General features: G+C 47.3%; 1 protein-coding gene across 1 annotated transcript in view; it reads left to right on the top strand.

Moving 5' to 3' along the window:
- The window catches only part of CUL5 (cullin 5), a 118,461-nt gene that overhangs the window by 25,580 nt on the left and 75,826 nt on the right, over nucleotides 1–17,055 (top strand). Inside the window, exons 2-5 of the mRNA XM_075337434.1 lie at nucleotides 1,844–1,953; nucleotides 7,460–7,559; nucleotides 10,310–10,486; nucleotides 10,638–10,779. Of these exons, the coding sequence (XP_075193549.1) occupies nucleotides 1,844–1,953; nucleotides 7,460–7,559; nucleotides 10,310–10,486; nucleotides 10,638–10,779 (529 nt within the window). The remainder of the gene's footprint in view (nucleotides 1–1,843; nucleotides 1,954–7,459; nucleotides 7,560–10,309; nucleotides 10,487–10,637; nucleotides 10,780–17,055) is intronic.

Raw genomic sequence — 17,055 nt, forward strand, 5'->3', positions numbered from 1 at the left:
TGCTTTTCTCAGGCTGGCGTACATCAGTATGCTTTGATTTTGTTTGTTTGTTTTTTTTTGTTCATTTGTAGCTATTAGTACAGTTGTAGCTATACTTCGGTCAATGTTAACTACAATTTGCAGTGTAAAGAGACCCTAAAGGTTATTCCTAATTGGCAAGTTATGGGCATTTTAACAGCATTTTAGTGCCACTTTTTTGGGCTTGCTGGGGGTCCTACTTCAGGGACCCTTAGCAATCCTAAACAATGGGAGGTTTGAAAAATCCTCGCTAGCATGCTGGTAACTTGCCAATTGAGAAAAAGCCTTTAGGGTCTCCTTACACTGCACTGGTACCTTACTTGTTTACGTCGCTTCAAGTACCGGTAATCACTTACCCTGTCTTGGCTTTGAAACTGCAAGACAACATATTAATAGACAATAAATAGAGCTGTGGTGTGCTACATGGCTGCTGCTTCATTTTAACTGGGCATTTCACTTCTCTGGAACAACAAGTAATCGCCAAATAACAATTGGGAATAATCCTTTAAGGCCACTTTACACGCTGCGATATCGGTACCGATATTGCTAGCGTGGGTACCCGCCCCCATAGGTTGTGCGACACGGGAAAATCGCTGCCTGTGGCACACTAAATTGCCCAGACCCGTCACACTACTTACCTGCCTAGCGATGTCGCTGTGACCAGCGAACCGCCTCCTTTCTAAGGGGGCGGTCCGTGCGGCGTCACAGCGACGTCACTAACCGGCCGCCCAATAGAAGTGGAGGGTCGAAGATGAGCGGGACGAACATCCCGCCCACCTCCTTCCTTCGCATTGCGGCCGGGAGGCAGGTAATTTGAGGTTCCTCGTTCCTGCGGTTTCACACGGAGCGATGTGTGCTGCTGCAGGAACGACGAACTACATCGTTACTGCTGCAGCAACGATAATCGAGAATGGACCCCCATGTCACCGATGAGCGTTTTGTTTTTTTTTGTTTTTTTTTTTTATGTTTCTGCAACAATGCAAAATCGTTCATAGGTGTCACACGCAACAACATCACATAAGCGGCCGGATGTGCGTCACAAATTCCATGACCCCAACGACATCGCTTTAGCGATGTCGTAGCGTGTAAAGCGGCCTTCAGAGAACCTGACACTTGCTCAAAATCAAAAAATTTTGTGAAATATTTTGTAAATATCTCTCCTATGCCCTTATTTCGCCGTTCTTTTTCACCTTGCGCCGTGTCGTTCCATTGCAAAGATTTTTACATTTTTCTTCTTTAGCGCAGTATGGGACATCTCTTCTTGCAGTCCAACTGGACATATCTTTAGTATGTTCTCTGCGGGTGTGCACTCTCACCCCTCCACCACAGATGCTGTCAATCAAAGCTCAGCAGTTGATCGATCAATCTCATACGCTTTCGAGCTGTGATTGGAAGCATTTGGGAAGGAAGCGTGAAAGCACATGCCCCCCAGAGAAGTCTCTGAAGAAACGCGCAGTTTAACTACAAACAAAGATTTCACATACTGAGCTCCAGAAGAAACAAATGTGAATATCTCTGCAATGGAGCAACGCATCGCAAAACTAAAGAGTGGCAGAAACTGGGGGAGGTCAGGGATTTTTAAATGGTTTTTGGCCAAGTGACCATCTTTAAAGCCATATCTGTGACTCATGGACTGTGATTAGATCAGGATACCCAGTTGGACCATTGATTTGATTTGCGCTTGCGGTCTCATATATATGCCTCTGAGGCCGTTATCTCAGGTGAGCCCAGGTCTTTCGCGCATGTATGACACTAGGCTTAATACTAGGAAATATGACGGAATTGAATTGCGTGCATTATATTGTATTCATTTTTTTTTCTTCAGAATAAAGGTTCCCTTCAGTTTGAGGACAAATGGGATTTCATGAGACCTATAGTTCTGAAGCTTCTGCGCCAGGAGTCCGTCACAAAACAGCAGTGGTTCGATCTGTTCTCGTAAGTATAGCGATTCCTCCATCTTGCACGCCTAGTGTTTCGTGGCAAAACACTTCCAGATATGGATAAAAGAAATAATTAAGATGTTTCAATCATTTCCAGATTAAACGTAATATTTTTTTCTTTCTACTTTAAAAAAAAAAAAGAGGTGCTATACTGTGACTTTTTACATATGATTAGTGTGTTTTTATTGTCGCCATATTGCGTGGAAGGTTGGTTATCCCCGATACTTACCTGCATGTAACCTTCGATCCTCACAAGATCTCCTTCTTCACTCATCTCCTCTTCCCACCACCGCATCAAAGATTTCTCCCGTGCCTCCCCCATACTCTGGAATGCTCTGCCACAACATATTTGACTCTCGCCTACCTTGACAAACTTCTAAAGGAACCTGAAGACCCACCTCTTCCAACAAGCCTACAACCTGCCGTAACCCTAAGTCTGATACAGCGCTACCCTGACCTACTGTATCCTCACCCATCCCTTGTAGACTGTGAGCCCTCGCGGCAATCGTCCTCTCTCCTCCTTGTATTGTACTTGTCCCTATTATGTATACCCCTTTCACATGTAAAGCGCCATGGAATAGATGGCGCTATAGTAATAATCTATTTTCATCTTGTGTCACAAAGTTCATCGCCATTGAGCGACCGTCGTGACACTTTATGTACTTATTAACCAATCACCGCTACTAGATGAACATACGTGTCTCAGGTGGGGCGTAGCTCCCCCATACTGCACCCATTGGCCACTTTCAGGTGGATTGATAGTGGTGATTAGCATTTGCCATTATGACCCCTGGGTATCGACATCTGTAATATGGTTTCTATATGTAACTAGAACTGATAACCCAGTACAGTACCTGCAACGGCCACTATCTTGGAGCAGTGCTGTTCCAGCTGTGTCCACTACACACTGCGGTGGAAGTGCAGTGTGTTGAATCTCCACCATTTTGATATTTGTAATTTATAATATTTATTAATAACATTGTGAAAAAGTTTTAAGCAGGTGTAAAAAATTTCATGCATAGTAAGAATGTTTTTTAAAAAAAAAAAAAAAAAAATAGAAATGTTTAAAGGACTTGTTTAGTAGAGATGAGCGAACCTTTGGAAACTTGATTCGGCAAGTACAGTCAAACCTTAAAGGGAGCCTGTTGCCAGATTTGGCGACTATAAGCTGCGGCCACCACCACTGAGCTTTTATACACAACATTCTAGAATACTGTATATAAACAGCCCAGGCCGGTGCATAAAAATCACTTTATAATACTCGTCTAAGGAGCGGTTCGGTGCAGACTCGTCGAATGGGTGACTCTGTTCTCCGGTATCGACGCCTCCTCTTTGGCCATCTTCGTCCTCCTTCTTCTGAAACCCGGGTGCATGACGCGACTTCCGTCATCAACACTAGCCGGCATTGAGCTTCTGCACATGTGCACTTTGGGCAGATCAAAGTATTGTTTTGCGCCTGCGTGGGACCTCAATGCCGGCCTGTGTGGATGACGTTGGACGTGTCATGCACCCAGGCTTCAGAAGGCGGACAAAGATGGCCAAAGGAGGCGGCGCCGGTACCGGAGAACAGAGACATTCATCCGACCAGGTCTGCTCCTCTCCGCCCCTTAGGAAGTTTTACATTCTACACAGCGGCCTGGGCTCTTATATACAGCATGTTAGAATGCTGTATATAAGTAGCAGCTTATAGTCGCCAAATCTGGTGACTCTTTCCCTTTAAAAATGTTTGGTTTGTGATCCGAACTTCAATAGAAGTCAGTAATTGGGCAGTTCTTGGCGCTACCCACATGCTGCCAGAAGCAGAACAGAACATTTCCAAGAAGGGTGGCTGGGATTTCTCAAATGATGATTTATTTTTACTTTTTTGTGTGTGCACGCTACATCTGATCATCTTGATTTTTAGTCCGAGCCGATCAAACACTGCACGCGGCTCGCACAGGGCTGAGCATCACTCATACCCAAGCACAGCACTGCTCACTTGAGTGGTTTGCACTTCTAACTCACTGGAACTTCAAACCTGAACTTTATTTTTTGGTGGTCTGTTTCCGAACTCCAAACATCGTTTCTCAAGTTCACTCATCTCTATTGTCTACTACTTGGACTCCATCACCAGGTTCCCCTCCCTTGTAAAATAGTAACGCCTATACTTATCTGCGTTCAATTGGTGTCCGCACTGGCTCTCCCAGGGCTCACATGACAATGTCTTTTGAGCCTTGCAGCCAATCAGTGGCTGTTTCATGCTCCCTCCTTCTGATTTAACTGACATTCAGAGGAAGTGATATCTGCATCTTCTCTAGCCTCTGGATGTCTGATTTGTCAGCATAAATGGAGAGTGAAGTGGCCAGCTATTAGCTGTAGGGCTTACGTGACATAACAATGTCACGTGACCCCCAGGAGAGCCAGTGACTGCACCAAAGGGGAGTATAGATGTTCTTATTTTACAATGGGTGGAACATGGTGATTGAGAAGGCGTGTTCCCAGTAGCGGACAACCCCTTTAAAGGGAATCTGTCAACAGGTTTTTACTATGTATTCTGAAGACAGCAGGAGATAATGCTGACACTCAGAGTTCACTGGTGTCATTTATTACACTATGTGCTGTTGTTCGCTTATATTGAAGGTTATCACCTGTGAATAACATTGCCGGAATACACTAGTGCGACCATGCCCCCTCCTCCTCTGTGTAGCAGCTCACTGTCTATAGACTTTGTACATACAGACCCTGCATTGCTAAATCTAAAAACTTTCAGAACAGCTGCACCCAGTAAACTAGGTGATACATCTTTGGATTCAGGGTCTCTTTGCCTACATTCTGTTGCTCTCAGAGGAGCAAAACCTGCTGACAGATTCCTTTTAATAGTTTGTTTAGCAAAATGCATAAAATAGAAATCTAAGTAAAATATTTGGGACGTCGAGCCCCTGCCTTCAAAACGGCATCAATTCTTCTAGGACAAACTACACAGTTTATGAAGGAACTCTGCATGATGATTGTTTCAAACAAGAAGTCCCGGAGGTGATGATCAGCCACACAGAGCTCAGATCTCACAATGATCCAGCCTGTCAGGGATTACATGGAGAGACAGGAGGATCTGCACAAGCCTCATAGAAAATAGCCAGATATCCCTCCATGAAGGACCTAGCCAAGGAGTGACTCTTTTTAAGGAGACCACCATAACCACCATATTAAGTGGCCCTTTTAGTCAATATCCAACTCTTTGACTCTCTGGCTATTTTCTGTGTTGTTACTCCTAACAGAGACTCCACGGACCTTTTTGATTTGCATACTTCCCAGCGGGCAATGCACCTAGGATTTCACTGTGTTGAGCGTCTTTGCTGGCTGCTGGCAGTGTTTTCTCTGGCTGGTCTCCCCGAGATCAGTGATTTTTGTCTTGTTGGTCTACTAGGCATTGCTCCCACCTAGCCAGAATCTGACTGCACACTAATGAGGGGCAATACCCCGAAACAGCTGTCTGTGGATGGATACTTGGCCTTCGTATTTCCCTTGTCATATCTTTAAACTCGTCAAAGAGTTTGATATTGACTAAAAGGGCCACTTAATATGGTGATTATGGTGCTCTCCTTAAAAAGAGCCACTCCTTGTCTAGGTCCTTCCCGGAGGGATATCTGGCTATTTTCTGTGTCGAGACTCCTAACAGAGGCTCCACGGACCTTTTTTTGATTTGCATACGTCCCAGGGGGCTATGCACCTAGGATTTCACTGTGTTGAGCGCCTGTGCTGGCTGCCAGCAGTGTTTTCTCTGGCTGGTCTCCCTGAGATCAGTGATTGTTTTGTCTTGCAAGCCTCATACACACACACACACACACACACACACAATCTGTGGTTAGTCTTCCAAGATGTTTAGAGCAACCTCCTTGTCGAGTTCCTTCTAAAATTGTAATTGTACCTAGAAGTATTGATGCTGTTCTGATGGCCAAGGGCAGTCACCAAATAGAAATGTGATTTAGATCGATGTTGTGTTCATTCACTTTGCATTTTCTTAAAGGGAACGTGTCACCAGATTTTTGTGTTCTAAACCAAAACTAGCACTTTCATAATCGCCTGTGCTGCATTCTATAAAGGTGCATTTTGTGCCCTGACTTCCCCTGTAGACACCACACATACCTTTTATAATATCTCCCATCATGTATGCAAATCCATGGGTCCGGTCCAATGGATGTACTTTTTCTTGGCTCCTGTTTGTCTTTTCGGTGTTGATCTTCGTCCTTCTTTGAAGATTGACGTGGATGACTCCTCCGGCGCCATCCACGTAGCTGGGCAAAATCTTGAGCCGAGACTTTTCTAGCTTGCGCAGGTACGCTTCTCTCTGCCCTACTGCAGTCATATCCAAAAACACAGGTCTTCCTGCGCAATCCAGCAAGTTATCTGCGCTGGCGTGAAATATTGGCTGGGTACGTGGATGACGCATGTGACGTCATCCACATCACCGGGCAAAATCTTGCACCTGTGCAGAGAACTCACCAGTTCGCACAGATTCATCTATGTTTTCCTCTCTGCCCGCAATAGGCGCCCCAATTCAAGAAAGACATCGATATATTAGCGCAAGTCCAGACAAGAGCAACCAATATGGTAGAAGGTGTGCAAACTATGTCATATGAAGAACGGCTAAAAGAACTAGGGATGTTTAGTTTTAAAAAGAGAAGGCTGAGAGGAGACTTAATAGCGGTCTACAAATATCTGAAGGGAGGTCACAGTGCAGAGGGAACCATCCTATTCTCATTACCACAAGGAAGTACAAGAAACAATATGATGAAACTTAAAGGAAGGAGATTCAGAATAGACATTAGGAAAAACTTTGATAGCTAGAGCAGTCAGGGAGTGGAACAGGCGACCACGGGAGGTGGTGAGCTCTGTCAATGGAAATCTTCAAGCAGAAACTGAATAAACATATAGCTGGGATGATTTTGGAAAGCCTGCACTGGCAGGGGGTTGGACCCAATGGCCCTTGAGGTCCCTTCTAACTCTACCATTCTATGATTCTATGTTAAGTGCACCTGTGTGAGCTGGCAAAGTGTCTCTGCGCAGGAGCAAGATTTTGCCAGGCTACGTGAATGGCGCCACAGGCATCATCCACATTAATCATCAAAGGATCAATGCTGAAAAGGAGGGACAGGAGCTGTAAAATTGGACATCGACCCAGACCCACAAATTTGCATACATGGCGGGAGATATTATATATTTGTGGGAGCTACAAGGGGAGCCAGGGGCAACATGCACCTTTTATAGAATGCAGCACAGGCGCTGCTTAAGATGCTGTTTTTTGTTTAGAACACACAAATCTGGTGACAGATTCCCTTTTTCCCTTTCATTGTTAAAAAATAAATAACTTTTCTGTTTTTTGTTTGTTTTTAAAAAAAAATAAAAATTCTTACTTTTGCAAAATTTTTATTTTACACCTGCATAAATCTTTGGCAGTATTGTAAGTCCAAGGCAACTCTTATTCTCACATTTTTTAAGAGCGTTTTTACTACTTTGTGTTACAGGGATGTTCATGCAGTATGCCTATGGGATGACAAAGGTCCAGCAAAAATTCATCAGGCTTTAAAAGAAGATATTCTAGATTTTATTAAACAAGCTCAAGCAGTAAGTGCTTTAATAATTTCTCATTTATTTTCATTTTTAAATTCAGTTACAGGACAGATTACAAGTATAGAACTGGTCTTCATTATATAATATATTTTTACAAAAATTTTATCATAGCCATAGTGCTTTACAGCATGTGACTACCGTTTTATACATCTTGTATAAAATGGTACAGTGGAACCTCGCTTAACGAGTAGCCCACTTAGCGAGTAGCCCACTTGGCGAGAATTTCGCTTAGCAAGCAAAGCTTTCTGTAAATTTGTAACTGTTTCCGAGAAAGCTTTGATGTACGAGCAAAATCCTCACCGCACACACTTCCGGTTCCGTATATCCACCGCGCTCTGACCCGCTCTTGCAGTCCACACAAACGCACACAAACACGCACGCACGCTCATGCAGTATTATGCTCACCTTACCTTCCGTTCCATCGCCGGCCTCATGGTTCTTGTAGTTCAACGGTACATCACGACGAGGGAGGAATCCTCGCGGCGATCTACAGGACCCAGGAGGCCGGCGATGGAACGGAAGGTAAGGTGAGCATAATATGTGTACCTTCGTTCCATCGCCGGCCTCCTGGGTCCTGTAGTTCGCCGCTCCAGGATGTGTATCGGCAGGCAGTGCGACGAGGCAGGAAGTTCCGCTGTCAGACGCTACTCAAAGGCAGCGTGCTGACCAATCAGAGGCAAGCAACTCCTGCCTTTGATGTCAACGCTCTGGGTGTGGAAGTTCCTCCCTCGTCGTCATGGTTACCCGATACACAGCCCGTACCAGAAAACAGCAAGTCCTAGGAGACCGTCGATGGAACAGAAGGTAAGGTGAGCATAATCTTGAAATAGTTTTAAGACGAAAGTGCACAGCACTGCTTAACCATTCAGGAGGTGGTTCCGCAATCCCGTTCCACACTATTCAGTGTAGCTTTTGCCTTATAGATTTCCTTGGCGTGCCGGGTATATTCATGAATCTTATCCTGATATGATGGAAGATAATGTGGTGCTAGTGCCCAGCCAAAGCATTCAAATTCATAGAAAATTAGAAGAAGAGCAGCACTCTGCGAGTCCTCGTGCTCCCCTCCCTCCATTCCCTCATGTCTGTTTCACCTGTGAGCACCGGAGAATAAAATAGTCTTGAAATACCGTAGAGTGCTGCCCTTCTTCTAATTTTCTATAAGGTGAGCATAATATTTGCGTGTGTGCTTGTGTGTTTGTGTGTGTTTGTACGTGTGTGGAATGGCACAATAGGGGACCAGGATGGGACATTTAACAAGTTGTGGAAGGAATTGTCGAAGGAATTGTCAGCATTGCAATGATTTCCTATGGGAAATCTTGCTTTGCTGAACGAGTAACTTGGTTAACAAGCACAGTCCCAGGACGGATTGTTCTCGTTAACCAAGGTTCCACTGTATTTACTTTTTACTGTATTTGTTAGTACCCTCAGGGGAATTAAAGTGTGTCAGGTCCAATATGCACCCAGCACCATGAGCAGTTCTGGGTACATATTGCTAATCCCTGCCTAACTGTCCCTGTATCCAGTAGCATAGATAAAGAGCTCTTTAGAAGGATTTCTAAAGATTCTTTATGATATGCTAATGAGCGCAGGGACTAGCTGCAACGGTGTTAGTTCCTGCGCTCATTCCGCCCTCTTAGCATGGTAGCATGCCCTGCCCACAGGGGCATGCTATTCAATGCCCACTGCCAGCGTTACAACCAGCGGTGACACGAATACCAGTCCGTTGCTGCAGCCTCAGACGCCAGGCATTGTGCATGATCAGCAGTACCCAGCACTTCCAGTCATGTGCAATAGACCTCTCTGCAGTCGGGATGCTTACACCCATGACCAGTAGTGCAGTAACTTCTGATCATGCGCAGTGCCTGGCGTCTGAGGCTGCAGCAATGGACAGGTACCCGTGTCACCGCTGGTTGACATAGCCCCTGTGGGTGTGCTACCATGCTAATAGGGCGGATTGAGCGGAGGAACTTACGCCCATGCGACTAGTCCCTGCGCGCATTAGCATATCATATATGGTCTTCAAAAATACTTTTTCTAAAGATCCCTTTATCTATGCTTCTATAGGGTGGGACAGTTAGGCAGGGTTTAGCAATATGCCCCCAGAACTGCTTGTGGTTCTGGATGCATATTGCACCGGACAGGTTCCCTTTAAGTCTGCGAAAATGTGATCACGTTTACTGTACACAGCAATATTACAATATTACTGTATATAGCACAATCACAGTCTTCCAGAAGATCGCATTTGCAGTTGTACTATCGTGATTGGCAAAGACCTGTCCAGCAGACCCTGAGACCCTTGGCAGTCGTGTCAACCCATTGGCGCCCTGCAATCACTGATAATCAGAATGCCCCCAACAGGATGTACGCTGTAAATGCAGCTGTCAGTGAATGAAAGCAGCAATTAGTAGTTTACCAGCTGTGGGGTGGAGCGGATCTCGAATGTTAAAGGCAGATGATGCCAGAATGAAACAGCCATAATCTTCTAGAAATGGGGCAGGCGCTGCTCCTGAGCCCCCTCTATTCATCCTCTGTCGAGGAGCACATCTGAGCCTGCGTGAAAAATGGTGAAATAGACACATGAGAATGTACTTAGACCACCTCCTGAAGTTTATGAAAACGGCTATTGTTTAACGCCTCAAATAATCGACATGTATAGGTTAAGTTCTGTTGATTTTGGGAATTAATAAATTTGTCCTTTTTTTTTTTTTTTGTTTTTTTTTTTTTGTCTTTTTTATCTTTTGAAGAGAGTATTAAGTCATCAGGATGACACAGCTTTGCTTAAAGCTTATATTGTAGAATGGCGCAAGTTCTTCACCCAGTGCGATATTTTGCCCAAACCCTTCTGTCAATTGGAAATTACGTTAATGGGTAAACAAGGAAGCAACAAGAAATCCAACGTAGAAGACAGTATTGTTAGAAAGGTAGGCCTTGTTATATATTGCATTATTTTTTATTTTTTTTCTGTGCCGGATTGATAAGGTCTCGGATCACCGAGGGTTTAACGTTTATATGAATTCTCTATTTTCCTGTAGCTTGCTTTCTAATCTGTTTGTGCATTGTCTTCCTTTGCAGCTTATGCTGGATACATGGAACGAATCTATATTTTCAAATATTAAAAATCGTCTCCAGGATAGCGCCATGAAGCTGGTCCATGCCGAGCGATTAGGGGAAGCATTTGACTCCCAGCTAGTCATTGGTGTTAGGGAATCCTACGGTAAGTCTCAAGCTCTGCTCAAATCTGATTCAACTACCTTTTTTTTTTTTTTTTCTTACTATCTTTCCAGATCTCTCTGGTTTCCAATTGAGAGCAGCAGACGCCCTGGCAATTCTGAGCTGCCCCCAATATGTTGTAGGGTCAGTTAGGCAATGCGTTAGGCCTTCAAGTACGAGAAAAAAGGACTGCGTTTCATCAGTGATTTTCATCTGTTTTTGCCAATTTTCCTCACTTTTAGTAATTTTATAAAATAAAATGTTTCTGTGCCTTCTCTTATAACAGTCTATTTGGAAATCGCACTACTACCTGATTAAGCTGCTTGACAGAATGTCAAGGGGCATAAAGTTGTCATCAGACTAAAAGGAGGGGGGTGTAATGTGAGGAATCTAAGGTTTAAAGGAAATCTGTCAGCAGGTTTTTGCTATGTAATCACAAGACCGCATGCTGCAAGGGTTAACATAGAATTCAAGGTCCGATCTGTTTTATTTGTTGTGTCACTGTTCCGCCTCCCCGTCCACTTCTGTAGCTTGGATGCTTTAAATACTGTCATCTCCAGTGAACAAGCGCTGGCTATAAGCTTAGCACTGCTTTGCCTGTGAGTGCTGGTGCCTGTAAGTGTGATCCTGATCTGTCCCTGCTCTGTGCCCTCGGACTCTGTCTGTGTTCCATCCCCTAGTCGTTCTGCCATTCCTCTGTCCCACCTCCTTGCTTCCCACAATAGCCCCAGTTGTTCCCCCCCCCCCCCCCCCCCCTCTCCTACCTTCCCACTCGGTAGCTTCCTCTGGTACTGACCTCGAACCATTCTCTGCTCGTTCCTCCGGTCTTCATTCTCCCCGGGCTGTGTATGACCCGGCCTGCCCGACCACCCCCGCTTCTTATATCCGGCTGATGTTCAGCACACTGGGAGTTCCCCACCTGACTTATTCTGCTCCGTGTAGTGTGTTACCCTGCAGGACTCCAGCTCCCCCTAGTGACAGCCTGACACTGTTTGTTTAAACAGCAAAACTTCTCCTTGCTAGGACTGCAATTTCACACGCATGACAGTCCGGAACACCCCCTCCTCACTTCACTGTCAATGTTCAATCTCTTCAGAGCACCTGGAGTGGGTGGGGACAGCTTTCTCAGCTTTGCTACATGGCTTAATCTAAAAATTCTGATTGTGTCAGAACCGCTGAACCCAGTAATCTAAGTGATACATCATTAGATTCAGGATATCTTTGCCTACATTATGCTGCTCACAGATGAGGTTGCAAAAACTGCTGACAGATTCCTTTTAACATACAGGCTAGTTTGTTTCATTTGTTTTTATTTAGGTTTTTTGTTTGTTTGTTTTGTTTTTTTATGTCTTGCCTAATAGATTTGTTGCCTTCAGTCTGTCTACAATGTGCATGATTCAGTGAGAAGGAAACCAGTCCATGTCCAAATGTTTAACCAGTATTGTGTGAATAGAGCATATACACAGCGTGTGAAATAAATAAGTATTGAGCACCTCACCAGTTTTCTAAGTAAATATTAGAGTAACTATTCATACGCCGCTTACTCATAACGAGTACTGTCTAATACTCGCGTATTCATTCCGAATAGCGTGTGCAATGCACGTCAGTGGGGAAAAACTCGTAATGTAATGAGTAACCTGAATGCCGCACTATTCGTGCGAGTAGCGAATAGTGCGGAATTTGGGTTACTTGATAGATTGCTATATGTTTGGGGTCATGTAAGTGTTCCCAAAATATTTAAAGCTTTAATGCTGCTTTGAAGGTAAAGGGCAGACACCCCAAATAATTTAATTTAGATTTTCTTCAGCGCTCTATTGGGAGACCCAGACGATTGGGGTATAGCTACTGCCCTCTGGAGGCCACACAAAGCACTACATTAAAAGTGCAAGGCCCCTCCCCCTCTGGCTATACCCCCCCCGTGGTATCACGGGTTCTCCAGTTTTAGCTTTGTGTGCGAAGGAGGTCAGACATTCCATGCATAGCTCCACAGATTTTAGTCAGCAGTAGCTGCTGACTATTTCGGATGGAAGAAAAGAGGACACATATAGTGTCCCCAGCATGCTCCCTTCTCACCCCTGGATGGTGTTGTAAGGTTGAGGTACCTATTGCTGGTACAGGGCTGGAGCCCGACATGCTGTTTTCCTTCCACATCCCCTGGTAGGGCTCTGTGGAAGTGGGATCCTGCCGGCCTCTCAGCTCTGACGCCGGGCTCCATCCACAGACCCATTAGAACCTGATGGAGACGGAGCAGGAGTACGATCAGGGACAGGCCCTGCATCATACAGGTACTCTGTGTCCCCGGCAGGCACAGACACACTCCGGGCTGGCTGGGTGTTGTAGTGCGCCGGGGACCGCAACGTTGGAGTTAGTGTCCCTACAGATTACTGGGGGATTTTTTGTGTATGGGAACGCAGCGCCGACCCCCTCTGGACCGGGCGGCGCTGCTGTGACTTGTGGTGCGCCGGGGATCCGCCGTCCGCGCTTTTACGGCGGCGGCGGTTATAAATTGAGTCCCCGGCTTTTTGGGCCTAGGACGCCGGCAGCTCCGATTCGTTCCCGCCCCCACCCTGTCATTCAGGGTAGGGGAGAGACGCTGTTCGCTAGCAGCGACGAGGGCTGGAGCCTGATTTACATGCTCCAGCCCTCACACTAGGCACAGAGGGAAGCAGGCTTCCCGCTCTTAGCCAGGAACGCCCAGGGCCCGCCCCCCTTCTCTCTCAGGACGCCGGCAGCCATTACATGCAGTCTGGCTGGAGGAAGGACGCAAGGCTCTGGGAGACCTGGACTAGGGGCTATCTGGCGACCACACACCCGCTTTTTAAGCGGGCGGTAAGCGATTTTTCTGTGCTGGTCCCTCTAGTGCCTCACGGTGTATCGGTGTACTGTGTAGGATATAGAGATATTGTATTTCTTGCACTGTGAGGTCGCTTCTGGCTGCATCTCCCAGATTCCTCTGTGGAAGCAACAACATGCCATCCTCAAAACGCAAGGCTGCCAAGGCTAGGGCTGTGTATACTGCGTGTGCTGCATGTGGGGCTAATCTACCAGCAGGCTCCGATGACCCCCATTGTGTGCAATGCTCCGACCCGGTGCTGCTTCGCCAGCCGGAGTCAGGAGAGGTAGTGACCCAGGCTGAGATGCTTGTAAGTTCTGCCCCGGTGACAGGGACAGACTTTGCAGTTTTTGCTGATAATATGTCTGTGTCTATGGCAAAAATCCTTGAAACCTTGCAATCTATGCATGGGGCTCAGTCTTTGGGCACGGCGAGGCCTCTGTCCTCAGGTCCCCCTCACTTGGAATTAATCCAGCCCACAGGGGGGTCCCCGGCTTCACAGGCCGAGGATTATGACTCAGATGATAGCCCCAGCCACCCTAAGCGAGCTCGCTGGGAAAGACCCTCGACGTCATCACACTGCTCAGGGTCTCAGCGCAATCAGTCTCCCTGTGATGTGTCTGATGAGAGTGATCAGGAATCCATTCCTGGAACCCCTCTCAACCTGGATACCCCTGATGGGGATGCCATGGTAAACGACCTTATCTCAGCCATCAATAGGCTGTTGGATATTTCTCCCCCAGCCCCTTCAGCAGAAGAGGCGGCGGCGGAGCAGGAGAAGTTTCGTTTCCTTTATCCCAAGCGTAAATTGAGTGCTTTGTTGGATCACGCTGACTTCAGAGAATCAATCCAGAAGCACGACGCTCACCCAGAAAGGCGTTTCTCTAAACGATCTAAAGATACGCGTTTCCCTTTCCCCCCTGAGGTGGTCAAGCGCTGGACACAGTGTCCAAAGGTAGACCCCCCGATTTCCAAACTCGCAGCTAGGTCCATAGTTGCAGTGGAGGATGGCGCTTCACTTAAAGATGCCAATGACAGACAGATGGACCTTTGGTTAAAATCTGTCTATGAAGCTATCGGCGCGTCGTTTGCTCCGGCATTCGCAGCCGTATGGGCACTCCAGGCTATTTCAGCTGGCTTAGCAAAAGTGGATGCTATCATACATCCAGCAGTGCCGCAAGTGGCGCACCTTACCACGCAGATGTCGGCGTTTGCGTCTTACGCTATCAATGCGGTCCTAGAATCTACCAGTCGCACCTCAATGGCGTCCGCCAATTCGGTAGTTTTGCGCAGAGCCTTGTGGTTAAAGGACTGGAAAGCAGATGCTGGTTCCAAAAAATGTTTAACCAGTTTGCCTTTATCTAGAGATAGACTGTTTGGCGAGCCATTGGCTGATATCATTAAGCAGTCCAAGGGTAAAGACTCCTCTCTACCACAACCCAGAACAACCAAACCTCAGCAGAAAAAGTGGCAGCAGAGGTTTCAGTCCTTTCGAGGTTCGGGCAAGACACCGTTTACCTCGTCCAAAGGGACTCAGAGGACGCAAAGAAACTCAGATTCGTGGCGGGCTCACACGCGCCCCAAGAAAGCAAATGGAGGTACCACTTCCAAAGCGGCTACCTCATGACTTCCAGCCCCCTCCCTCCGCATCGCCGGTCGGGGGCAGGCTCTCCCGCTTTTCCGGCATTTGGATGTCACAGGTCAAAGACCGGTGGGTGACGGACATTTTGTCTCGCGGGTACAGAATCGAGTTCAATTCTCGTCCTCCAGCTCGGTTCTTCAGAACCTCCCCACATCCAGACCGAGCAGATGCTCTGCTGCAGGCGGTGGACTCCCTAAGAGCGGAAGGAGTGGTGATCCCAGTCCCTCCTCAGGAACAAGGGCAAGGGTTTTACTCCAATCTCTTTGTGGTTCCAAAAAAGGACGGCTCGTTCCGTCCTGTTCTGGACCTAAAACGGCTCAACAAACATGTGCACGCCAGGAAGTTCCGGATGGAAACCCTGCGTTCTGTCATTGCCTCAATGTCCAGAGGAGACTTCCTTGCCTCAATAGACATCAAGGATGCTTATCTCCACGTGCCAATTGCTACAGAACATCAACGTTTTCTACGTTTTGTGATAGGAGACGACCATTTTCAGTTCGTAGCTCTGCCATTTGGTCTGGCGACAGCCCCACGGGTCTTCACCAAGGTCATGGCGGCGGTGGTAGCAGTCTTGCATTCTCAGGGACACTCGGTGATCCCTTACCTAGACGATTTATTGGTCAAAGCTCCCTCTCAAGAGGCATGTCAGCGCAGCCTGAATGCTACGCTGGAGACCCTACAGTCTTTCGGATGGATCATCAACTTTCCAAAGTCGATCCTATCACCGACTCAATCACTAACGTATCTTGGCATGGAGTTTCATACTCTAGCAGCGATAGTGAAGCTTCCGCTGAACAAGCAGCGGTCACTACAGACAGGGGTGCAATCTCTTCTGCAGGGCCAGTTGCATCCCTTGCGGCGCCTCATGCATTTCCTAGGGAAGATGGTGGCAGCCATGGAAGCAGTTCCCTTTGCGCAGTTTCATCTGCGCCCACTTCAATGGGACATTCTCCGCCAATGGGACGGGAAGTCAACGTCCCTGGACAGGAAAGTCTCGCTTTCCCAGACGGCCAAGGACTCCCTACAATGGTGGCTCCTTCCCACCTCATTGTCTCAGGGAAGATCCTTCCTGCCCCCATCCTGGGCAGTAGTCACGACAGATGCGAGTCTGTCAGGGTGGGGAGCAGTATTTCTCCACCACAGGGCTCAGGGGACGTGGACTCCGCAGGAGTCCACCCTTCAGATCAATGTTCTGGAGATCAGAGCAGTGTATCTTGCTCTACTGGCCTTCCAACAGTGGCTGGAAGGAAAGCAGATCCGAATCCAATCGGACAACTCCACAGCGGTGGCATACATCAACCACCAAGGAGGGACGCGCAGTCGGCAAGCCTTCCAAGAAGTCCGGCGCATTCTAATGTGGGTGGAGGACAGAGCATCCACCATATCCGCGGTTCACATCCCAGGCGTAGAAAACTGGGAAGCAGACTTCCTCAGTCGCCAGGGCATGGACGCAGGGGAATGGTCCCTTCACCCGGACGTGTTTCAGGAAATCTGTCGCCGCTGGGGAGTGCCGGACGTCGACCTAATGGCATCCCGGCACAACAACAAGGTCCCGGCATTCATGGCGAGGTCGCGCGATCAAAGAGCTCTGGCGGCAGACGCCTTGGTTCAAGATTGGTCGCAGTTTCAGCTCCCATACGTGTTTCCGCCTCTGGCGCTCTTGCCCAGAGTGCTACGCAAGATCAGATCCGAGTGCAGCCGCATCATACTCGTCGCTCCAGACTGGCCGAGGAGGTCGTGGTATCCGGATCTGTGGCATCTCACGATCGGTCGACCGTGGTCACTGCCAGACCGACCAGACTTAC

Source organism: Anomaloglossus baeobatrachus, chromosome 2, assembly GCF_048569485.1.
Source record: "Anomaloglossus baeobatrachus isolate aAnoBae1 chromosome 2, aAnoBae1.hap1, whole genome shotgun sequence".
Classification (NCBI taxonomy): domain Eukaryota; kingdom Metazoa; phylum Chordata; class Amphibia; order Anura; family Aromobatidae; genus Anomaloglossus; species Anomaloglossus baeobatrachus.